Consider the following 27,308-nt stretch of genomic DNA (forward strand, 5'->3'; position numbering starts at 1 on the left):
CTCTCCGTCTCCGCATTGTAAGCTTATGCTCTCCCTCTCAAGACGCATTAAAGCTTTTCTGTAGTAGGATCCTGTGTGTGCCGCGTCGTTCCTGCTGGCGAGACGAAGCGCGGGACACTGCCTTACCCTGTGGTCTTTGGATAGAAAGTCACCTGATAATTAATGACCCAATCAGGGACTGAATCTGACATAAGCCAAAAGTCAGCTGTTAGCTCACAGGATTTTTATACTACAGACTTTTGTGGGTTATAAAGGAAGCCAGCTCCTACTTGTTCTCAGCTGCACTGCTGCCACCTGCTGATTCCTTAATCCCAAGTCATGATCTCTGTTTTGGGGACAGGAAGCTTGTGGTTTTGGTGTGTACACAGGCCTTTTGTATATCACAGGATCTTGGGGAGTGTCAGCCTGCAGGATTGGGATCTGGGTAGTACTTAGCCAATAGCAATTTTTTTTGCCCAACCCACCCCCATACATTCCAGAATGAATAAGTAAGTGTTATTTCAAAATTATAAGCCAGGTTGAATATGGACATACATGCTTCAAGTCTAGTCTTTGAGACAAGGAAGGCAGATGCATATGGATCTTTTTGAGTTTGAAGATGGCCTGGTCTATATATCTAGTTTTTTGAAGGCAAGGGCTGCATCATGAAAACTTGTATCAAAAAACAGACAAACTAACAAAAAACTCGAAAAACATGAAAAAAAAAGGAATCCCAGCCAAACCTAAAAATGCCTATGTATCAAACAAAATACCAACTAATCAAAAACACAAAGTTGATGGTGAATTTGGATGGTGTTGCTAATTATCATATCTGAGGTTATCCTCTGCACTTCCATACATGAGCCCAAACTGACTTGCAAACACATGCACTGGATCTCAGCCACATATCATGGAAGGATCCTTTCACAGCTTATCTGCTACAACATATTAACCCAGTATTTATCCTGACCAAACAAGGCCTTTTTAAGACCAGGTTCTCTGACTCTGGAGACTCCAGTTCTTATCAGTGTTTACGGCATTCAGAATCTTTGATACCCAATTAACTTAGCCCGTGACAGCAGAGGGAGAAAACAGGCTCAACCCTTCCTGTTTCTTTGTGGATGATCCAATTCCAGAGACATCCCTCAGATAACACATACTGCAGGGTCTGTGGGCCCAGCAAATACCCTCATAGATGAAAACTGCCCTTCTCTTCTCCATTATTGTCACCACTTCTTTTTTTTTAACAGAGAAAATTTTAATATAAATATGAGGTTGTACATAAAGTATAAAAGTAAGGTAGCAAACAGTCATTTGGAAATACAGTTGCTATATTTTGTGATGAAATAGTTCTTGTTAATAATACAGAAGAAAAATGTCCTTTTCATTTTTGTGTTGATACAAATTTACAAGTCTATGATGCAGAAAAATTAGATTACATTAAATTTAAATGTGAAGTTTTTCATGCCATCGTCTCAATAGTTGAATATATAGGCATGCTCACTACATATAAACTTTTATATATGACAAAAATCAGTAAGTATAAGAACACCTTTACATCTTGATATGTTTTTAAAAGTACATGAATATGTTACTAGAATAATTAGTAAGAAGTTTAAAGAACATCCCATATAATTATTTAAGAGAATTATGAGGTTATAAGGAGAACTGTCAGGAGGAGAAACAGTGGTTGGGGTGTATTGTATAAGAGAAGAATCCATTCTTAATAAAAAATAGATGCCTGTCATAAAATTTATCTTATATATTGTTATATGTGCACATATATTCATATTAAGTAACAAAATTGCAATAATTGCATATAGGATATTATTGGAACACGCATACATAAACAGACATGGAACAGATGAACCAGAGGATACAAGGGACCATTGCAACTGCTCTTCTCTAAGCAGGTTAGTGATGAATCCTGCTGCTTTTCATTTCAGCTGAATGTAACTGACAGGGCCTCAGACAGAAGTGATCCCTAAAACATGCAGTGTCCCCTCTTCCATAACCCATCAGATGGCACAAATCACTAAGGAACACTCCTAAACAGGATTACTCATAAAGTGAATGTTAACAGTATAAATACATATTGATATGTATGTCTTATCACAGGAATGTACCACTCTAGAGTAGGAAAAAAGCATAGGTAGCCAATACAGATGGTGCTCAACCAAAGACTTGGCTCATAAAACTACAATTAACCTAAGTCGTCTAATATGTTAAACACACACAATCGACTTCGGTACTAATAGCATGGCCAAATTTACACTCAGTACTCTCTTTTTCTTGCACAACTACCAATCTGTTGTTGAAAAAAAAAGAGATACAAAGTTATGTTGACTTAAATGTTAAGTATAAGCAAAGGATGTGCAAACATAACTTTATGTAGCACAGGGAGTTTCCTTGCCTTATGAATTTGTAGTATATTTATTTCTAATTTGATCAATTTTTCTCATGCAGTTTGCAACAGTGTAGTCAACATGAAGCTCTGGGACACCTTTGTTTTAATGTGAAGGCTAAATATGTGTCATTTTCTATCCAATATGTCCAATTTCTATCTGAAGAAGTAAACAGAAACAAACAAAATGTTGTCACCACTTCTTTACACACACGTTCATTGATCTCTCTTCCCTAGTGACAGCACAGAGACCCAGAGTATGTTAACAAAGTAATATATGCAGACTGAGGCCTGATCATAGTGGACAAGCTAGAGATATTGGCAGCTTGTGGTGTAGACAGGATGCTCAGGCAGCAGCTGAAGTTTTAGAATAGCACAGTTGCCTGGTGCTATCTGACCTTGTGTTTCTCCATTAGGATGACATCATCATCTTCCTCTTCCTCATCTGATGCCCAGCCTCAGCATGAGTTCCTGCTCATACCCCTGTCCAGGGGGATCTCCAGGAAGAGACTCTATACTATTCCCTACAGGCCCAGTGAGTGGGACTGGGGGAGAAGCTTGGTCTCCAACATCTGCTGATAGCCAAGGACAGAGACATTCATACATATGTCATCAAGTTTCTGCTCACAGAAATAGAGAAACTCCCACCTCTCACCTCAGAGTTAGTGTTTAGCTTAAAAAAATAAATGAACAAAAATCCAAAAAATGTTAATAGCCCTGGCTTGATGTTGCATTTTGTATAATGTAGGGACAGGAGCATCTCTGACTTTGAGGCCAACCTTGGTGTTCAAACCCAGGATAATCAGACATATATAACAGAGAAATCACTGCCTCAAAAATAAAAATAAGAAAGCAAAAAACAAGTATACAAAAACTAAAGTATAGGCAGGCATAATTTTTTATGTAAATCTGGAGAGAAGCTTAGTATCATATTCAAGTTTTTCATCTCCAACCAAAAGGGACCTAACAGAGGACCTTTTTCCAGAACCCTTCTTTACTGTTTTCAGTTTTGTTAGGCTTTGCTGTCGATTTAAAGACAGAGTCTCATGTAACCCAGGCTGGCCTACACTCAAGATATACCAAGAATACCCTCCATTTCAGTGGTTCTCAAGCTTCCTAATGTTGTGACATTTCCTCACGTTGAGGTAACTGCAAACATAAAAGTATTTTGTTCATATTTCATGACTCTAATTTTGCTTCAGTTATGATCATAGTATAAACATCTGATATTCAGAATATTTGAAATGTTACTTCTGTGAAAAAGTCCTTCTAACTTCAAAGAGGTGGTGATCCACAGGTTGAGAACCAGTGCTCCAATTGACAATCTTCCCATCACTACCTGTCAATAGTTGGGTTGACAGGCATGTTATGATGCCCGATTTCTTCTGGCATTTTTTCTTATTGACCAGTTCTGTCTACAGAACACAAATTCCAAACACTAGTTGCCAGGGCAGAAGCCAGTGTCTGCTCTACACTTGGATCATAATGTTCCCTATTAGTAGATTAGTGACAGTCTCTTAATTCTGTCCAACCATGTTTAAGCACTTATGTGATGTAGAAAACATAGGCTCTTTGTGAGTTTTTGCTGTGGGCCAAATATGCTTCTCCCCTTTTGAGAAACTGTATTCAGGCCTCTTCTTTTTGTGCAGCTGCTTCTGTTATGGACCTGACAAATGGACTCATTTAGATAACTGGAGAGGCCGCCATTGTGGCATCCTGCTTTGTGATCACTTTAGGGATGCTCAGAGTAAGCAATACCCAAAGTCCCAAGATCATTGTGCTAGGAGGCTTGAATGCAGTCGTCACCACTGCAGACACCTCACAGCTGCTCTGGGACAGTTCGCTTTAGTCACAAAAAAAGCCTTAGTGACCACTGCACAACAAACATCCCCATTTTGACTCATGGGACTAGAGATAGTTTTCTCAATGCTTCAGTAAAGTCCCATGAATGCTATTCATTTGAGGCTTGTGATTGGTGCACTGGAGCTCTATCTGTGATACACTGTAATTGGTAGGTCTCTATCAATTAAGGGCATGAATCTCTTGAGCTATAATAGAAACCTGATTTCACTCTTACTCGGTCAATCTGCATGGTTTCCTGTCACCCCAGCCCCATCTCCAGGCTTTTTGTTAGAAGCTGACCTGCCGATTATGAAAAGGTAAGACAGACTGGACTTACAACAATAGTCTCCCATCCTAAAAGAGAACCCAGAGTTCAGATTGTCAACCTGGCAGGAAATGAGAAATTGAGTGCATATAGTTGGGCTTGTGGGGAACAGAAGCCCAAGATGGGATTAAGCAAGCCATGGTCTGTCACTGGATGTGAAGCATGGAGAGAGGGGTCAGGGTTCTGAATGAGAAAGCAGTGTCCAGGGAGTAAGGTCCAGGAAAACCCCTAATCTCATGCTGTGGTTCTCATAGGCCTTACCCCTCTCCTGCTGACTTGTATCCTGGACATTATCTGAAACTCTTTTACAGGTCTCATATGGAAGGGTCATGAAGAACTCTGAAATAGATTGCTGGCAGTAATATATTTATTTGCTGGCCTGGGTCTTCTTCTGCTTCAAGGTATGCAGGTAAATTGAGCTCAGGGATGGAATAATATGGTGAGTTCACAGGATCTCTTCTAGATTGAGTCTGGTGAAGAAGTAGGCTTCTCTGAGATGTTTTCAGGGAAACAGCTGTCTTTCACTGGGAGTTAGGAGGCAGTGTTACAGGGCTGTATGAACCCTCCTGAGTGATTATTAGTTACAGAGGGGAGTATACAGTATTGGCTGGTGCTGAGGTTCTGGTAAAACTTCATTTGCAAAAAGAGAAATTCCAGGCGCTTGCTTGGCATGTCCTAAGGGGAAGAAAGGAAGTTAGACCTATAATTTGGCCATTTTGTTGTGACTACTTTAAGGCTAGTGTTGAAGGGGTCATACAGTCTCCTTGCTCCTGAGCATGCTGACCCAGAGCAAGAAAAAAACATTCCTAACTCTGTTGGTCTCAGAATGTTATCTTCAGGGTTTGAACACAATTTGATTCTCTCCTTGCCCTGAAATGTCTCCCCAAGTTGCACAACATTCTCTCCCACACTTATTAAAAAGTATTAACTCCATGATGAAACAGGGAACAGTAAGTCAGCCTCTCAGGACCAGAGACACATAGGAGGATATGGGTCCCTGAGGACATCAGAGCCCATATGGCAGAAGTGGTGTTATCTTCCTATCCCTGCCAGAGAACAGGGATGTTTCACAGAACAATCCTGCAGCCATGCATGGATTCTGTGATTCTCAAAATAACAGAAACATTTGCAAATTGAAATACTGATGTGTGGTCACCAATAACTACACTGATATAAACCCTCTTTCCTGGTGAGAGTACCAGGCACCTGATGGTCTGTTAGCTGGGAAGAAACAAAGTCTGTATCTCCAGGAGCCTGTGGGTGACCCTGAGAGGCAGAGGACAATTGTCCAGAGTCAGTTTTTCCTGTAATCCATTTGGGTACCCAGGAATCACACCCAGGGCTAGGTAGCAGGCTGTCTTTACCACTGAGATATCTCACTGACATATACTATTGTTTTTCCAATAATACATAATTTGAAATAATTCCCTTCAAATAAATTTGGAAAATGTTATGACCATGATTTATCACCTTGAAAAATCCCCCTTGGTTTTTTGTTTGCTTGTTTGCCCATGCCCTTACTCTTCTTTTGTAAGATTGTTCCCCCCTCTCCAACCACCTCCCATTCCTGCCTCTCTGCCCTGACATTTTCCCTACACTGGGGGTCTAGCTTTGGCAGGAACAAGGGCTTCCCCTCCCATTGATGCCCCAAAGGGCCAGCCTCTGCTACTTATGCAGCTGGAGCCACGTGTCGGTTCATGTGTAATCTTTGGGTAGTGGTTGAGTCCCTGGGAACTCTGGTTGGTTGCTATTACAGTTCTTGTGGGGTTTCAATCTCTTCAGCTCTTTCAATCCTTTCTCTAATTTCTCTAGTGTGGACCCCATTCTCAGTTCAATTGTTTCCTGTGAGCATTTGCCTCTATATTTGTCATGTTCTTGCTGAGCCTCTCAAGAGACAACTATATCAGCCTCCTGTCAGCATGCACTTCTTGGCTTCATCAATATTGTCTAATTTTGGTACCTGTATATATTTGGGCTGGATCCCCAGGTGTGGCAGGCTCTGAATGGCTATTCCTTCAGTCTTTGCTCCAAACTTTGTCTCCATATGCCCTCCTATGAATACTTTTGTTAACACTTTTAAGAAGGAGTAACACATCTTCAATTTGGTCTTCTGTCTTCTTGAGCGTCACATGGTCTGTGGATTGCAAATTGGGTATTCTGAGCTTTTGGCCTAATATCTACTTATCAGTGAGACCATACCATGTGTGTTTTTTGTGATTGGATTACCTCAATCAGGATCATGTTTTCTAGTTCCATCTACTTGCCTATAAGTTTTAAGAAGACATTGATTTTATTAGCTGAGTAATAGTCCATTGTATAGATGTACCACATTTTCTGTGTCCATTCCTTTGTTGAAGTGTATCTAGGTTCTTTCCAGCTTCTGCCTATTATAAATAAGGCTGCAATGAACATAGTGGAGCATGTGTCTTTGTTGTATGTTGGAGCATCACTTAGGTATATGCCCAGGATTGGTATAGCGGGGTCCTCAGGTAGTGCTATATCCAAATTTCTGAAGAATCTACAGACTGATTTCCAGAGTGGTTGTACCAGTTTGAAATACCACCAAAAGTGGAGGAGTGTTCCTCTTGATCTTAGAGTATAAGCCATTGGTGTTTTGTTCAAGATAATTTTTCTAGTGGCCTTTTCTTTGAGGCTGTTCCCCACTTTTCTTTCTACTGGTTTAATGTGGAGGTCCTTGATCCACTTGGACAGGGCGATAATAATGGGCCAATTTGCATTCTTCTATATGCTGACCTCCAGTTGAACCAGCAACATTTAAAAAAATGCTACCCAGTTTTCACTGGATGGTTTTAACTCCTTTGTTAAAGATCAGGTGCTGACAGGTGTGTGGGTTCATTTCTCGGTCTTCATTTTATTCCATTGTTGTACCTGCCTGTCCCTGTACCAGTACCATGCAGTTTTTATCACTTTTGCTATGTAATACTGCTTGAAGTCAGGAATGGTGATTCCCCCAGAAGTTCTTTTGTTGTTGAAGATAGTTTTTGCAATCCTGGGTTTTTTTTGTTATTTGAAATAAATTTGCAAGTTTCTCTTCCAAAATCTACGGAGAACTGAGTTGAAATTTTGATGGGGATTGCACCGACGCTGTAGATTGCTTTTGACAAAATGGCCACTTATACTATAAACTATTATACTATATCATTTAACATTACACACATAATTTTATTAGTCAGGTAATTCCAAATTTCAAAATAGGGGACTATATGTCACAATGGAAAGTTCATGTCTCCAAGAATCTGAAGAAGATGGTTAAGTTATATCTAATTTAGAAAAGAGTTTCCTGAATGTTGGTGCTTAAGTTATTTTCTCTTTATGGTCACCACTGAAATCTTGTCCATGGGATGTAGTTCCAAGCATTGAGATGGATCCTTCCTATTAGGTTAGTATTCTCTATCAATACTATCATACACATACCAGAAATGTGATTTTATTGTGATGTTACGTTCTAGCAAAATTAACAAAATGATGTAGTCATAACTTCTGATGTTGTAATTCATATTACCAGAATGGAAAATGTACTTAGCATTGCAAAGTTACTGAAGTTACAAATAATCAAACATACAAAGAAATTTTAACTCAAATATTGTAAGAAAAATTTTATACTAGCAACAAATACCAGTGACCATAACCTGAGAATATAAGTTACCTCAAATACTGTGTTCAGATATAATGGTACCATTCTCCTGTCCCTTTATAGTAACAGAATGCATTTATATACAAAAAAACTGTTTAAAATTATATTGAGTTATAGCTGTCTGATTAAATGTCTAAAACAGCTCAGGATAATTTAGTACTTGACATAAAACCACTGAATAGCTAATCACTCACTCAATCTTCTGGCAAGTGTCCAAGAGATCCAAGTCTTTAAGCTGACAAACTTTATTTAAAGTACTCAAAACTCTAAAACTAACCTGAGGTATTCTAAAACCAGCTTATTTCCACTGAACTCTATTTCGTTGGCATTTCGATGAGTTCATGTCAGGTCTTGCAAGAATAATATAACATTTGGGGATAAAGATACAACCTAGAAGACCTGTGCTGGAGGCCAAGATGGAGAAGACTTCCACAGCCACCATGATCTTCCCTTTAGTACTGTGGTAGACAGGGAGAAATGTGATCCAAACACTGAGGAACACCAGCATGCTAAATGTCAAGAACTTGGCTTCATTGAAGGTGTCAGGCAGGTTCCTGGCCATAAAAGCTACTGTGAAGCTCACTAGGGACAGAACTCCAAGGTATCCCAGCACACAGTAGAAGGCTATTACTGAGCCCTTGTTGCACATAATAATGATATGACCATGTTCAGAGTGTGCATTTGTGTCCACAAATGGAGGAGATATTCCCAGCCAGATTCCACAGAGGACAGTTTGTATTAGTGTACAGATGGGAATGATGAATTTCGGTGCTCCTGATATAAGCAGCCTCCTCAACCTTCTTCCTGGAGCTGTGCTCTTGAAGGCCAGGATGACTGTAATGGTTTTTGCCAAGACAGTAGAAACAGCCACTGTGAAAACAACTCCAAATGTGGTCTGCTGCAGGATGCAGGTGACTGCGTTGGGCTGACCAATGAATAGAAATGAGCAAAGAAAGCAGAAGGTGAGGGAGATGAGCAAGATGTAGCTGAGAGTACTGTTATTTGCCTTCACCACAGGAGTGTTTTGGTGCTTTACAAAAATCCCCAGGACAAATGAGGAGAGGATAGAAAAGCATAGGGCCATGCTGGCGAGTGTCATCCCCAAGGGGCTTTCCAAAGCCAGAAATGTCACAGCTTTTTGGATGCAGACAGTCCGATCTGTGTTGGCATACTGGTCCTCTGTACATTTCACACACTGATCAATATCTGGCAAGAAATGCAATGTGACATGATACTACAACCTCGACATCTTTCCTATTTGTACACTACCATGCCTGAATGTTGCTCAGTCTGAAATGTAAGCCCAGTATTTTTGTGCAGTCGGAAAGTGGTAACATATTTCTTCTTTCAAGATTATATTCAGTTAATAAAAAATCATGTAAAAAAGCAAATGTGCTTTCTTTTTCATTTCTAATGTGTATTCATGGCACTTTTTTCTTGTCTCCAAATTAAAGAACTATATTAATTCTTATAATATATACAGAATGCTATGGTAATTTCTACTGAGGAATCCATGAAGGGAAATGTCATTTACTGTTACATCTAGAAAATTGAACTTATGTTCTCTGCAGCATGAAAACACTTGTTGGACACTATTACTCTTTTGGTCTCATGTCAGAGAAACATGCTGAGGTCTTTGGGAATCCCATTAATTAGTATGAATCCATCATCAGCTAGCAACCATTGAAGCTTATATTTCCAAAATCTCATCTTTGGTGCTGGTTATAGTTTTCCTAACACAGAACAAAATGAAGGCACGTTTGAAATGGGAATATCAAATGAGAAAATGCCTCCATCTGGTTGGTCATAGGCAAGTCTGTGAGGTACTGTCATTTTAATTGTAGTTGGTGGTTCTCCCCATTTGTGGCCTTTGCCAACTTTGGAGATTCATCCTCAGTTATTTTAACAAATACATTAAATGGGCTATGGGGAGCAAGGCAGTAAGCAGCTCCATGGTCTCTCCTTTAGTTTCTGCATCCAGATTCCTGCCTTAACTTTATTCCATAACTTCCCTTCATGATAACTGTGAGCTGGAAGTGAAGTAAATTCTTTATTTTTGAAGTTAATTTGGTGAAAGACATAACCAAATGTGAATATTGGAACAGTACAAAGCACATTTTCTTGCACTAAGTTAGATTCCTAAAACCTAGACCCTGTTGGTTTAAATGAGGTACCAGGTAGTCTTCTAAGTACCCCTAGGAAGACGGTTTGCAGACTACCTAGGAAATGAAAGGAAAATACACTATGATAAAATGGGGAGTGTGACATTCCTTTATATTATTTTTAATTCCTACCACATAATGTTAATTTATTTTTAATTCATAGAAATTATTGATGGAGTGTGTTCATTATTCCAGCTTCCCCATTCCCATTTTATAAGTTGGTAAGTTATCAACAGTATTTTGTGTAGTACTGAGACCAATGTGGTGTCTTCTGTCCACTTTAAAATATCTATTTTACATGTAAAGTGTTTCAGTTTACCTTTGGGTACACATATTGATTAGCCTTTATGTACAGTTTTTGATATTTCAGGCAGATATATCTTGTACTAAACTTGTTGGCACTATGGCTGTTAAAATATTTCTTTCCCCTCTTTCACAATGTTTTAGAAACCTTGGATGTATGATTTCGTGTGTTTTTTAGATATCGCTACTATTGGGACTGTGTCTACAACTCTAAATTTTGAGTGGTGGTGGTATTCTGTAATGAACTCTATTGGTTTGAAAGTGATCTTCTTGATGATAGGTGGAGACTAAACTTAGCTGTGGGTATGACTATAACTCAGTTTCAAATAAAGATATACTATCTATCTTCACAAGCCCATGTTATGTCCCGATATGGAAATGATGAACTCTATCAAGGTATGTGTAGTGACACAGAACCGATGGGATCATCTTGGCATGCTAGTTGTTACAATGGTTTATAGGTATCATAGGTGGGTAGGTGTGGTTGTTGCTTCTCTTCTTCAGAAGTTTGCATGATGCCTTCTGTTTTGAAAGCTACTACTCAGGAGAAGTCATTTATGTCAGTCCTAGCTCAGGAGACTCTGGACCTGTTCATGAAGTGCTATGTATATTCAGCAATAGGAGCTTACCTTGCACCTCTTGGCCAGAACCCAGGTCAACAGAAGAGGCTATATACTTTGGTAGACTTTTGGATAGCCTTCAGCAACTAATCAAAAGAAGGCTTTTGTGACCTAATATTGGGGTATTGATTAGGTGGTCTTTGACTCGATCATGGACCATGGAGCAATATGTAGAATGTGCTACTTAGACTACAGGTCATACCATTAAAAATTGACTATGCTTTTAATAGTTAGTTGAAAATACTAATAGCTTCTCAGATAATGGGGGCTCTATATCTTAACCATACCATTGACTTCATTTATGCTCTTGGTGTCTCGCTATGTGTCTCTGTATGCCTCTGTTTCTACCTTCTCCACCTCTCTCTCTCTCTCTCTCTCTCTCTCTCTCTCTCTCTCTCCCTTTTTCTTCATCTTTCCTGTGATGCCTCTGGATCAGAAGTAATTTTTAGTGACAGCTAGAACATTGTAGTTTACAATATACTTCCTTGCTCACCATGATTTATTGAAGGGAATCTACTATGCTATGAAACCATGAGCTCCTAATTAATTTCTTTTATATGCTGTCTTGGAAATCATTTTTTGTCACACTACTAGACAAGTATTTGAGACATAATTCAAAACCCTCAAATATCACAAGCTCACCTCAAAGAGGTGATAAAGAAACCTAGAAACTTGGAGTTCATAGCACAGCTTCCCGACAACCTCACAGGGTGCATAGTGTCTCCAGGAACCTCACATGTTTCTTGTTGTCTCAGGGATCTGGGCTTATCTCTTTTTCTTCAGTGAGCTTTTATTTAAAAATATTCTAACTTTAACCCTTCCTGCTTCTATTCATGTTGGGAGTGAGTGTTCTAATGTATCTGGACATTTTCACAGAGTCTCTGAAGGCGATAAAAATGTTACGTACTGAGATTAAGGATATTCACTGTGACATTTGTTACTTAAGCTGCTTTAGAGCTTCCTGTATCTTAATGACCTTCCCTCCATATTAGATGTTTTCTCTCTGAAATTCCCTCTATACCACAATAAGATTCTTCATACATATTATCCAAAGTGTTGTGCTTAGACACCTTCTAATCTTCTGTCCACTATTCATCAGGAAGAAAACCTCTAGGTCAGTTTCTGCATGCTTTCTCATTCTTTATGTCTCAGATATGTGATTTCTACAACAGCAATAGGAACTTAAGATTAAGTAGTGAAGAATTTCCAAGGATTTGGGGTTGTCTCTATTACTTCATTGACTAACCCATTGAAAGATTGTAGCATACATGTGGCTTGTGTCTTTTTACTTGATAGCCAGTGGTGAATCTGCCTTGTACTGTCTCTCCATATAGGATTACTCCAGTGAAATTCTGTGTCTGTAAAGTACAGGCTTTGAAGCTTCTGCAGGTGTGGGTTGATTTATGACATTGTGAAAAGATTTTAGTATTAGTTATGTTCCCTCATTCTTCCTCTTCTTCTAATCAATTACGGATCACAATCTCCAAGTCCTTGATTTTCATTATTATATTTTTAAATCATATGTTCTCAGCATTATGAACCACTTGTAGTTTCCTGACTTCTATACATACTCAATTTAAAACCATGTCTTAAGTTTTAAAGGGTATATATACATATATAAATATAGATATGTAGATACATACACACATATATATGATTGTTGGTGGCAGTGTTATTTCTTTGTCTGCATTACCTCACTAAATTTTATTTGCATTAATATTCATTTTCCTGGGAGTGTAGCATTTTCATATTCATAGATAAATTATTCTTTTATGTGTATATGTATATAGTTTAATTATTCATTCATTAGTTGATGAATTTTGAGGATATTTCATTGACTTGATTCTTGTAAGTAAAAGAGCTATGATCCTGGATGAGCATGTGTACATAGTAGACAATAGATTATTCCTATTGGGTGGCTTTTGGAGATGATACATGTGCTTGTTGGTTTCTGACACCCTGACACAATGTATAAACATCTGGAAAAAATAGTCTTGCAAAAGGAAAAGCAACCATAAGGTTGACCTGTGGACAACGTTTTGGTGCATTTTCTTGATTGATTGATGTGGGATGGGACAGCTCAGTGCGGGTGTGGCTACTACTGGACAATTGATATAAAATTTTTTCAGAAAGCATCCTAGCCAAACATGCAAAGCAAGCAAGTAAGTTCCATTATCCCCTGGGTTCTTTGTAATTTTCTGTCCCCAACTTTCTGCTTTCTATTTTTAGCCTGATTCCTTAAGTAGTGGAATTTAAGCTCAGGGTAAAACATGAAACAAAGGATTTCTTCCCTTAACTAAAATTTTTACGTTTTGTCAGAGCAATGCAGCCCCAACAAAGACACTATTCATTTACAAAATGTGGAAGGGAGTTAATTTACCTTCCGGGACGTTTCCCAATTACTTTCTTCAGTGTTTAAATCTTTCAGTGTACTGATGTTTCCACTCCATAGTTTTAATTATTATAAAGTATATTTAGTTCCCATTATTTACTTCCTGAGGAGTTTGTTTTTATTTAAGAAGCATTTTTCTGAGTTAATATTGTGTCTTGTTACTCTGCAGAATGTGTGCATCAGCTGTAGGATATTTCTGGTAAAGTTTTTGGGTCTACTAGGCATATATCCTGTCTGTTTAAGTACAGATACTTTGAGTTTCTCTTTTCTATTCTGCACCTCCTTTGTATATTTCATTGCCCTACTTCTCAAGATAAGATTTCAAAAAATTTAGATCAAAAGTAGATATTGGTTAATATTTTCCTGTGCCTGATTTAGTAGAACTAGTTACAGTCTCTTTTCTGTGAATATCATGTTAGCAGTAGGATTTATTTGCATTTATTATGTTTATAAATACCTACATTTCAAGGATGGAGCCAACATTACATGATTGTCATCACACGTCCATTGCATATAATGCACCATTTTATTATGTGCATAATTGCCTGCATACATTGCATGTGTGATTTATAATGTATATATAATAATTATAATGTATATATAATAATATACATGATTGAATTAGACATGGTTTCTATTCCTGCACAAACAGCAGCAAAGAGAATCAAGTTGGGGAGGAAAGGGTTTATTGGGCTTACACTTCCACATTGTTCATCACCAAAGGATGTCAGGATTAAAACTCAAGAAAGTCAGGAAGTAGGAGTTGATGCAGAGGCCATGGAGGGATGTTTCTTACTGGCTTGCTTAACCTGGATTCCTCAGTTTGCTTTCTTGTAGAACCCAAGACTTCCAGTCCAGGGATGCTATCACCCACAAGGGGCCCTCCTTCCTTGATCACTAATTAAGAAAATACGTTACAGCTGGATCTATGGAGGCATTTCTCCAACCGAGGCTCCTTTCTCTGTGTTAACTGCAACTTGTGTCAAGTTGACCCACAAAACCAGTCAGTACAATGATATTCAAGAAGATTGACCTATTAATTTTTGGCGTGTAGGTTTTATTCAACTAATTCAATATTTACTGATTATTACATGATATATTTTTTCATACTCAGTCATACCTGACAATACTAAGAAACATTTATGATGTCCTTTAGTCATCTTATATCCTGGTTCAAACATTTTTAAAAAGTCATGATGAATTCTCACATGTGTGTAGCATCACTTACTTCTTTCTGCAGGAATTTGCACATAACCCTAATTGTGCATCTCCACAGATTTTATTACCTACTTATTTGAACTACAGATATCAGGAAACAGGATTTTACATTGGCAGGATTTTATGCTATATATTGTTATACATGAGACATAAGAATCTATTAGTACCCATGGTGTTTGGATTATTTTTAATATATGTAGGTCTGTGACAGAAATGAGTATGCTATCAAGATTGGTCAAAATGTGGTATCAGATCCTTGGGCCTGGAATTACAAAGAGTTTCAAGCCAACATATAACTAGTGGAGTTCACACCCATTTCCACTAAAAGGGAAGATGCTTCTATTAACTACTAAGCCATCTCTCGAATGCCGGAATTAATTAAGACAAATATACTGTCTATTAATATCATATCTATTTCAGGATTTGTTCTGGGAATTTTAAAGTTGACCTTGTGACAGATTAATGGTTTTTTATGGTTTTAATATGGTGCTAATATCGGTCAAAAAGACTGGACAAAACTAGACATAATTATTTATATCTAAAATCCACTTGTTAAATTCTCTGGAAAATATTTATTCTTAGCATCCTTTCACATTCTCAACAAGTATTAACTGAATTAAATATGGCTTGTAATCCTATAAATCCCTAAATGTAGACTACAACAAGGAGCTATATTGTTCAATATAACTATTAATTATGAGGACAATATCTTAAGGATGTAATCTGTGTACATCTCTTGTGCATGATTTTACCTTCAGTATGTGGGTTAAAAACAGTGGTGAGAACCTCATCGTTAATGCACACACTTGCCTGTTCCATTGGAAATTTCATTTTCTGGACATGGGACACAATCAAAACAGCAAGCGGCTTTCCCTTCCTGAAGAGATTTTCTGAATCCAGGAACACAACTTTCACTGCATACAGAGACAGGACTCTGAGGATATTAGAGAAATGAGGACATAAAGAATTAGCCTGGCAATTACAGGATTGGGTATATTACAGGATTGGGTAATAATGAATTTAATATTGTGCATGCTCATTCTAGTTATTTATGTTAATTTATGTTACTAAAATACACATTATCTATATAATATATATATATATATAATTATCAACAGAATAAAGATATATATATATATATATACATACATATATATATATATGTATAATTAGAATCATGCATAACACTGGTAAGCATGTGTTAATTCTTGGCAAAGGTAAACACATTAAGAAACACTTGAACATGGAAAGTAAGTTTGTAATTTTATCATTAGATTCATCTTTTAATTTATGAGGAGGCATCAGTCTCACCAAGGCATTTTTCATGATTTTTACCTGTGTTCTCAACAGAATAGTATAAGATTCCACCCACCTGTTGCTCCAATCCTATGCTCCACTCTATCCTGTCCTCAGAAATCGACAATTGTTGACCAGGTGGAAAATATGGAGAAAATGTTCCTATTTTCACTTTATATGTAAGACCTTGTGGAAAATCCCAGAAGTTCAGAATGTCATAATCTATGTGCAATTTCTCTGAAGGATTCAAAGATATTGGATCTCCACCAGGATTCATGAATTTAATGTTCTTCAGCAGGGAGCTCAGCTACAAAAGATTTATGATTCATAATGGTAATTTTATAAGAGTCTGAATTATGTCACATTCACATATTCATTGATCCCAATTAACAATGAAATAACATTAGGCATATATGATTGGGTAATGTGTACATTTATATTTAATTGACATCATAAATACCGTAATAGTATTTTAACAGGATAGTTAGATAAATCTACTGTTGCTAATACATCCTAATGGTTTTCAGCACTGGTGAGCATGGATATTTTGCATATATGACTGATAGTCTACAGGCATCTGGTTTTGTGTTATCAGTGTAAAATTGTCTGGGATATTTTGTACTCTGATTATGTCTATGTGAGTTTTTGTCATTTGGGTTAAGTGAGGTGTGAATACCCATCCTTAATTAAAGCAGGTTCATTTCATAATCTGTTCCTGAACTGAATATACTGAAGGGAGCCAGCTGTGTAATAGCATACTCATAGCTTATTGCTCTTCATTATGGAAGTTTATGTGGCAAGCTTCATTAAAATACTGTCAAATTGAGTCCATCCTGATGCTGGTCTATAATGTCTTAGTTGAAGTAAAAGAAACCTTTTTTCATATATGACCTTTGTCCACATATTTTATGAGAGCAAATGTAACAAATTTAAGAAATAATCTATAGTTGATTAGTTGATACAATTTAATGAGATATTTTAAGAATATTTCACTTGCTGGTACTGTACAAATTTTAGGACCTTAAATATGATGCCACTCCTTTTCAAATATAAGAACAAGGCGGGAAAAGATTCTGATTTTACTGTTGAGAACCTTAGAAGTGTATGAGACTGACAGCACCTTTAACAGAAACATTTTTTTATCTTGGTTTTTATTTCTGTATGATTGGGAAGTTGACTCTCAATTTCACCCAGGTATAGATTTTTCTTCCAGTCAGTTAAATAGTCTAGGAAACTTGTCTTCTAGAAAGATCCCCATTGTATTTGTTTAGAGTATGTATGGGTCAATTTCAAAAAGTTACATTGGTGACAGTCTAGAGAATCAAAAGTAAAAGCATTACCTTCAAGGGGGGAAAATCCATGCTGCCTCCGTTTTTCATTCCTTGTAGGTCTCCTTTTTGTGTAAGCATCTTGTGCATGGTGTGGGCCACAGCATATACAGCATTGTATACATGGTAACTGCTAGTACTTACAGCTATGTCAAAGTGGTACCAAGGTAACAATCCCAAGTTACCTCTAGATGAACAATTTTTTAATGATTTACAGGTAGCATTAGATATTGCACAATCAAAGTAAATCTCCCACAGTCTGGCAAGAAAAATGTCATCTGGGTATTTAGAAGGTCTCACTGTCTTTACAAACTCTTTAAAAGTAGAAATATCACCCTGGCGTTGTGAAAAGATGAGAGTCCCATGGAATGAGTCAAGAATTAAATGTCTCATAGAAGTGATGACTTCCCACTGTGAAGTGGTCACCCAGATTCTCCATGGAAGTATATATTCCCATCTTCTAAACAACACACCTAAGGAAGAGTCAGTGTTAGCGTAAACGATAACAACTTTGGCTGGGTATCTCATAATCCGAATATGGTATTCATAAGCGTTATCCAGGTCCATCATGTGAGTAACTGGGATAAATTCCATGAAGGCTACACAGACTGTGTTTCTTTCCATTTGTGGAATCAAGTCTGTGACAAAGTTAACACCATTCTCATCCTCTGAGATGACCAGCCCCACCCAATTCCATCTGAAATGGACAAACAATGAGACCATGCCTAAGGCCAAAGAAGATTCTTTGGCAGCCATCTGATACAAAAAGGGAAACTTCTCAGAGTTGTTCATACTTGGTTCAAAAGGTCCAATGCTCAGCTGTAAAAATGAAAGCAGGGATAGACATTAATGAGGAGGTTCTGGAAATCACAGAAACATTGCATATGAAACAGTGACTTAACGTTTAGAGATCCAAATTTTTATTTAAAGTCAAGTCTAGTACTGAGATATGATTCTGGAAAATGAGTTGAAATACTCACATTTATTGTAGACACGTGTATACCTTAAGGCCTGTATGTACATTTCAAGCAGAAGAAATGTGAATATAGTCTAGTATCTCAAAGTATGTAGCTTTAAAGCTATGTATTTTAAAGGAATGTTTGGACAGTTGGTTCATTGACTCTCTCTCTCTCTCTCTCTCTCTCTCTCTCTCTCTCTCTGTCTCTGTGTGTGTGTGTGTGTGTATGTTCATGTGCATAAAATTGTGTGTACACAGGTTTCTACAGTTCATACAGCATATGTATGCATGTGAAGGCTAAAAGAAGGCATCAGGTGTTCTCTACTTTTCTCCACACATTCTTCTGAGGTAGGGTCTCTCTTCATCCCTGGACTTCATGTCTTTTGCTGTGGGGAGAAGATAAGATGGACACAAGTATTTTCTTGTATCTGGTTTGCTGTCATGAGGATAAGTGTGAAGCTGACCTCCGAACTTTAATCCTCCTGATTGCACTTAAACCATTCTTGACTTTTGTGCTGTATTCCAGCCCAATATCATTATTTTGAATCATGAAAAATGAATCATTCCCTAATGATTTTTCATAGTACACAAATTATGCAATCAAATGAGAATATTTTGCTTTTTCTCATGCATGTAATCTCACCTGTGGATATTTATAAAGACCCAAAAATAGGGCAATTAGGGAAGAAATTTCCCATGTTTTTCCTGTGATTGCAGCCACTGATTTTTCCTTGGTTTTGCATGTATAGTTCGGGATGAATATGTCCTGCCCTGTGAGCCATTTGAGGAAACTTAATACTGTCTCACTTTCAATGGACCCAGCATTGTGAATATTATATCCAAGCGTCACGTTAGGTAAAAGAATGGGGTTTCTGTTTATCTCCTCTATGGCAAAAATTAAGGCCATCGCATATTGGTAGTTGTATGGCGTGATCCTGTGTAGAAGACATAGGGATCATTAGAGCATAATCTCAAATCACCATTGGGGCGTTCAACTGAGTATATTCACTATTATGCATTGAATGAACACACCTCCTCAAAGCTTCAATGTTCAGACTGCATCTTCTTTCCCAAGATTGCTCATGTGTCATTAGCACAGGCTGTTGTCATGTTTAGCAGCTCCTATGGGGACTAATGCCTTTGTAAATATTTGAATATAGATGAATAAGTCTATATTCCTTTCAGGAAACAACCAGCAACTACGTGTTCATCTTTAACATGGGATGTCTACCTGTTATAAGACTAAAAAATATATTTTATGCGTTTTGAGGGATTGGCAGTGTGTATCTCGTGGAAGGCCAGACTGAACCAATACATACTAAGAGTTCCTGATGAAAGCTGAAATGAAAAAAAATAGTTCTATGCCCTTGTCCAAGGTTACACTTGTCAAGGCCTGTTGAGGGCTGGAGACAGTAATATGAATTATTGAAATTTGAGGTGTTTGATGATATTTTCTACCCCTTATACTTCTTGTCTACCCCAAAGTTTCTGTATTCAGATCATACAATTGTATAACCTTTAAGAACTAAATGGTTAGGTTTGTGCTTTGCTTTTTTAGTAAGTTGGCCATTTGGTTTATAATTATGAAATTTTATATATTCCAAACTCTACATATTCTTTCATCTACATGCATTTCTCTGCTACCTACTATGTATTCTCATTTATCTTTTTCTCTATCTATGTATACCTACATGCATAAATGTAAAACATTTAATCTACAGAGTTGTACAGTGTTAGTTGTATGCACTATTCAGGACAGGATAAGAAACAGACATGCTATCATCTACAGGTAAATACCATGACACCTTAGGAAGATAAAATATAGCAAGGTGAGAGAGAAATTCTGAGTGCAGGAGGCATAGTCTACCCCAGGAAGTGGAGTATTGGTTGGGCTTCCAATATCAAATGGTTGGATGTGAAAATGTTAATATGTAAGAGCCTATAGAGTTTTAAATCTTTTTCTATCTAAACAGTCCTGACAAAGTTTTGTGACTCCATGAGAAAATGTTCTGTTTGCTCATTCAGTATCTTGTGCATTGTACATATGTTGTATATGAAGCTAAGCACTCCAGCTTCATTAGTATTCAAAACTTATTTTAATACATGGTTAAATTATATGTATACTAAAATTTTCTTTAAAATATATTTATGATTTTTACTAGTATCTGTTTAATTACATCATTAATATTTTGTATGAGTATACATTCAATGTTATATAAAAATTTCTCACCTAAAAGAGCAATAAAAAGAAAATATTGAATTCCTGGTTTATTATATATATCACCTGATATGTAATTGGATGCAGGAATAAAATGAAAGTGTCTTTCATGATAAGGTAATTTTTTAATCATATGTAACATAATAACTGTGATTCTCTGTGCTATGTATTATCCACTGATTCGGAATGGAATTATGTTCTCATTGTCTTTGAAGAATGAATTCCTTTGCTGGACTAAATTCCATAATTAGGAAAGAAAAAGTTGGTTTATCATTTCCTCCACAGACTAACTGCGTTGCCTTGTGAATCCCTTTCCAATTTGAGGATGTCAGGTTCAATATTTTCATAGCTTTCTTTCTCAGTACATATATGAACCCACAAGTGTTTGAAACTCTTTATAATCAAGTTACAAATCACTAGTTGTTAGAACACTGTTGGACCTTTATACTGATTTATGTCCTGGTTTTTACTTGAATTCATTCACTTGTTTATCTCTTGCAGAATTTTCTTTATTAAATTTATAAAATAATTTAAAATAATAAAATAAATCTTTCTAAGGATTTATGAGCACTTACTTTTAACAATTGAGAGATGTAATATTTCTGGAATATGGCTGTGGCATATGGACTCATTGAATCCTTTGAAATTGAAGTTCATCAAGTGTACTGTGTATATATTATCAGGATTAAACAAATTTCTCTGGACAATTAATAACCACTGCCAATAAAGTGTGTGAGAAAAGAAATCATCCTGTTCTTTTAATGATTAACTTGATTGATTTCTTTAATTTGACAAATAGGTAGGTACCAGTGATGGTAGGAGACAGGCTCTACTGATATAGAAATTCTGAATGCAGTATTCCCAATGATCCTGGCCTTTCCCAACAGGTCTGTGTCTATAGCACACTTCACAGTTTCAGAGGTCCACATATTGGAGCAATGAAATAAATATGAATATTGTTAACATCTAGTGATAGAATGCATACTCTTTTCCTCTATCATATCTTACAGGGGAAACGAACATTTGAAATGCTAGAAAATAAAAAGTTCATATTGTAGTTGCAGAAATTGTGTGGGAACAGACCACATGAAACTCAAGAAGAAGGATGACCAAAGTGTGGATGCTTCAGTCATTCTTAAAGGGGGGAACAAAATATTCACAGGAAAGGATATGGAGACAAAGCTTGGAGCAGAGACTGAAGGAATGGCCATTTAAAGCCTGCCCACCTGGGAATCCAGCCCATAGATATACACTGAACAAAACTAAACAACATTGATGAAGCCAAAAGTGCATGCTGACAGGAGCCTGAAATAGCTGTCTCCTGAGAGGCACAGCCAGAGCGTGACAAATACAGAGGCGAATGCTGGCAGCTAACAATTGTGCTGACGAAATACATAGGCGATTGCCAGCAGCAAACCACTGAACTGAGAATGGAACCCCAGTTGAAGGAATCAGAGAAAGGACTGGAAGAGCTTGAAGGGGCTCGAGACCCCATATGAACAACAATGCCAACCAACCAGAGCTTCCAGGGACTAAGCCACTACCCAAAGACTATACATGGACTGACCCTGGGCTCCAACCTTGTAGGTAGCAATGAATAGCCTAGTAAGAGCACCAGTGGAAGAGGAATCCCTTGGTCCTGCCAAGACTGAACGTGATTGCTGGGGGGAGGGTGGTAATGGGGAGAGGATGGGGAGGAGAAGCCCAAATAGAAGGGGAAGGGGAAGGGGAAGGGTTAGAGGAATGTTGGTCCAGAAACTGGGAAGGGGAATAACAATCGAAATGTAAATAAGAAATACTCAAGTTAATAAAGATTAAAAAAAAGAAACAGGGGGAGGGCTGGATGGGATATAGGGGGTTTTGCGGTGGGGAAACCAGGAAAGAAGATAACATATGAAATATAAAAAAAATCATTTAATTAGAATGTAAACAACAACAACAACAACAACAACAATAAGAAACACAATTGTGTTGACAACTGGGTCCCCCTTGGAGGAGTTAGAAAAAGTATTGAAGGAACTGAAGGTGCTTGCAACCCCTTGAGAACAACAATACTAATCAACCACAGCTCATAAGGAGTAAACAACTACCCCAAGAATAAACATGGACATACCCATGGCTCCAGCTGCATATGTAGCAGAGTATGGCCTTCTTGGGCACCAATGGGAGGAGAAGCCCTTGGTCAGGCCAAGACTTGATCACCCAGTGTAGGGGAATGTCATAGAGGCGAGAAGTGGGGTTGGTTGGGGAGGGAGAACAACCTTATAGTAGCAGGGGAGGTGGATGTGATAGAGGGTTTATGGATGGGAATCCTGAAAAGGGAACAACATTTGAAATGTAAATAAACAATAACCACCCAAAATAAAAGAAAAAAAGGAAGAAGGGAAGGAAGGATGAAAGAGAAAGCAAGAAAGAAAGAAAGGAAGGAAGGAAGAAAGGAAGAAAGAAAGAAAGAGAGAAAGGTATGGTGAGCCAATTAAGAGAACTGACTACTTTCTCAGATAACCTGCATCAAAATTGCTATACAGTAATCCCAACTTAAATACAAAAAATTTCCTGAGCTTTATATACAGCCTGATATTACACCACCCATGGATAGGCACACACACACACACACACACACACACACACACACACACACACACACACAGTAACATGCCACAAACACAGGTAATCACACTATACATTCACATATATACACACATTCTCCTAAATACATTCCCAAACACAATTATTTGCATACACACATTCATACATGCACTCAGACACCCATAAAGATTTTAAAGGAGCAATAATAAATTACTGAAAATGATGAAATAATTTTTTAAGAAAAGAAAAATAATGAATCAAGTTCTTTAAAAACATTAAAATACAATTCCTAAGAATAGAATGAAGGAATTTATTTTATGAAACCAGCATTTAAAGATTGTACAAAAAACAAACATTTAATATTTTGCAAAGATAATTGAAATTTCCTCCCTTGATTTTATTGGTAAATTTTTTTACAATAAAAATACAATAATCTAATGGAAATGAAATGCAAAATTATAAAAATATTGCAATGGATTTTTCACAGAGTTTTTAAGGGAAAAAACTCAAATTTCAAACAGAACTGAATGAATTTAAAAATAGAAGATTAAGAAAATTTATTCAGGTTAATCGAACTGTCATGAGCACATGCAGGGAAGCATTCTAGAAGATGAAAAAGGTGGGAGTAGTATAGGGGATGAAAGGGGATGAACCTGGCTGAACAAGGGTGATGAGTGGGGAACTATGTTGAAGATGCAGTGGTGGGGCTGGAAGGAGGATGAGAGTTTAGAGGGGATGAATGTGATCACAGTGCATTGTAAAATTTATAGTGTTCCACAAATTAAATATAAAGAAGTATTATATATGTTTTGTGGAGCTAAAATATGTTTGTGAGCAATATGATAAAGAAATTTTGGACTGGAAAATGGATCCGTTTGTATAGTGCTAGCCTCAGAACAAAACACAAACCTCCTGTCTGATTAAACATTAACTAAGGTATGATGACACCAATAGACATGCTAATGGTGACAGGGGAAAGTTCATGAGCTCTGAACACAAGACTAATAACTACAGTCAAATAAAGAATATTGAGAGTGAGAGAAATATTCTTCTGCAGGAGACAGCATACCAATTGATTAGGTGATTATTACCACATGGTCAGCATTGGAAATATAAATATAATCACATAAAGAATTAATGAGTTGAATTTATATCCTTACAAATATATAAAATATATTTCAACGTATATGTAGTATGGGTAAATGGGAAATGGATATGAATTAAAATTAATACAGGGTTCAATCAGCTTGACATAGCTCAATAGGTAAATGGTTGCAGTGAAAGTGAAAGGATAGAAATTTTAATTCCAGTAACCAACAAAATTGTGATCATTTAAACATGCTTTTGTAACCTATCATTTCTACAGGCAGATGGGATGGGGATGCAGGCATATTTCATTTTTCATCTATCTAGGAAACACTGAATAGACAAATAAACAATGTTTCAGAGATTGTGGAAATCAGGGAATCATATGTTTGTCCTCATGTGAGATGTGTCATACATGTGCCCTCACTGACACAGACAGAGAGCAAACTCTTAAACTCTTTCTCTTTATCTCACTCTCTCCATGTCTCTGTCTGTTTCTCGTCTCTCATACACACACACAAACACACAACACACAAAGAAAGAGAGGGGAGAGAGAGAGAGAGAGAGAGAGAGAGAGAGAGAGAGAGAGAGAGAGAGAGGGTAAAAATATTAAACAAGCTCACTTAAGGCTAAAATGAATGACTTAATCAGTTTCTTAGTCAGTGAAGCAGAATAGCACAATGAAAATAGCAAGCATATACCCCTGGCCGAAGCAGACATGAGAGAAAGTAAAGAGAATGCAAATACATCAGCAAAAAGTTAGGAGTTGTAGGGGAATATCAGAAATTCTAAGCATGTAGTTGAATTTCTTTCTAGATATTTAGAAAGGCAACATCTGACACATCTGTGTCTGACAGGAGGAACAATTATTGCTCTCTGTGGTACCTCCTCTGCTCACAGCACCAGAAGTCACCTGTTCAAATTCTGTGCAAGTCTGTTTCATTCTTTTAGCAAACAGTTCTTTGATTGCTGTTGTGACATTGCTAAGTGTCAAATGAATGTTCCTGTACAGGTATACTTCAGATCCTAGAGAAAATACAAAGATCTCTGCTGTCTGCTCATAGCCCCTAGACTATCTATCCTGTAACACCAAAGTGTTTGAAGACAGCTGGAAGGAAATAATTATCTTCAAAGAGTTTGAAATAACTAAATAGAATACGTAGTCTCCTGAGAAATATGGCACAGTCAGCACAGCCCCACTCAACTGTACCAACATTAGGAAGTGCACAGAAGAAATGTTCAATGGAAAGTCTTTGTAGAATGAACATTGTTTTGTCACCCTAAGAACTGAACTGCATCTATCCCACAAGATAGGATTCTAAGTTGCATCATTTGTCCTCCTGTGTGACAGCAGTGTTGGACCTGGCTCGAGAGTGATTTTCTTCTCAGAATACACCCATAAAAATAGATAATGGGTGGAAAGAAAAACTTATTGTGATGGAAGAAATGCTGTTGGGAGTAAAAAATGAGATGGGGTAAGGGTGCACACTGGAGAATGTGGTTAGGTAGATCAAGCAGGAGACACTTACCGTGAACTGACGTCTATACTCTCTGCCCCTTCAGTGTGTTGGGAGGTTTGATAGGTATAAAGGGGTAAGAACGCACTGATCACCAAATCCCCATCCTGGTATACACTGTCTGTGGAAGAAACAAAACACTTATGGGTGAGCAATTTGCACAGGAGCATAGGAAGCATGAGGGTAAAAAAGAAAAAAATCCAAGTGGGCATTGTCAGGGTTTCTTTGAGCACAAACGTAATCTGCTGTGAAGCCAGGTGCTCACTTTCAGCAGCTGAATATGTGTGCCCTTCTGTGGGTTTATAAGAGCTACAGATACAGAAGTCCTTTGAACTACCTAGTCATTGCAAGACAGCTTTTTCCAATACCCTGGAGAAAATTTCAACACTTTGTACCTTAAGGCTTCACAGCTGAGGTCTTCTGTAAAAGTAACAAACAGAGCTGGAGCCCGAACTTCGCTGATCCTGCCGCACAACTCCCTGCTCCCAAACCCCATGGGAGAGAGAGCTCATCGCCCAATCAGGTGGGCACTCCTGAGACTGCAGGGCAGGAGAGACTACCAGTGATGCTCACCCTTGCCCACATCCCTGGCTCAAGAGAAAACTGTATAGGGCCTCTGGAGACAGGAAGTTAGAGGCCCTCAAGCTGCAGTTGTCCTGCAGTCCAGACTACGCACAGATCTGAAGGGACCTGATCAAAGAGCCCCCTGCACCCAAATCCTGTGGGGTGAAGAACTAGACCTTCAGATGGGCAGACACGCCTGGGAAGACAGAAGAGACTACTCTCTGCTCACATTTCTGACTCTAGAGAAAAATGCCTAGCGTCATCTGGGCCCCCTGTATACATGGACCAGAGAGATTGCAGGGCAGGCCCTTCTTTTTGCTGCCCTCATGGAGAGCTGAAACCCAGGCCCCGAGGAGTGACTTCAGCCCCAAGACCAGAGGTAGGACCAACGTTTCTGCTCCAAGTGACCTGCCTGGTGGACTAAGGACACACGCCCACAGGAACAACTGAAGACCAGTAGACAGGAAAGACTACACGACTGAAAGCAGAACACTCTGTTCCCATAACTGGCTGAAAGAAAACTGGAAAACAGATCTACAGGACACCTGAAATACAGGCCTATAGGAAGGTCTAGGATTTTCAAAAATAGCAAAAAAAGGTAACACCAGAGACAACCTGATGGTGAGAGGCAAGCACAAGACACAAGCAACAGAAACCAAGAATACATGGCATCATCAGAGCCCAATTCTCCCAACAAAGCAAACACTGAATATCCAAACACACCAAAAAAGCAAGATCTAGATTTTAAATCACATTTGATCATGATAATGGAGGACTTCAAGAAAGATATAAAGAATTCCCTTAGAGAAATTCAGGAAAACACAAATAAACAAGTAGAAGCTTATAGAGAAG

The 27,308-nt window shown here is 37.8% G+C and overlaps 1 protein-coding gene across 1 annotated transcript; it reads right to left on the reverse strand.

Moving 5' to 3' along the window:
* Nucleotides 1–8,503: 8,503 nt before the first annotated feature.
* Nucleotides 8,504–26,104, reverse strand: Vom2r62 (vomeronasal 2 receptor, 62). The gene is given in 6 exon segments (NM_001099509.1): nucleotides 8,504–9,411; nucleotides 15,705–15,834; nucleotides 16,273–16,503; nucleotides 17,537–18,343; nucleotides 19,126–19,417; nucleotides 25,905–26,104. Coding segments are annotated over 6 exon segments (2,568 nt in total).
* Between the last annotated feature and the right edge of the window lie 1,204 nt (nucleotides 26,105–27,308).

The sequence above is a fragment of the Rattus norvegicus genome, chromosome 12 (assembly GCF_021556685.1).
Source record: "Rattus norvegicus strain SHRSP/BbbUtx chromosome 12, alternate assembly SHRSP_T2T, whole genome shotgun sequence".
Classification (NCBI taxonomy): Eukaryota; Metazoa; Chordata; class Mammalia; order Rodentia; family Muridae; genus Rattus; species Rattus norvegicus.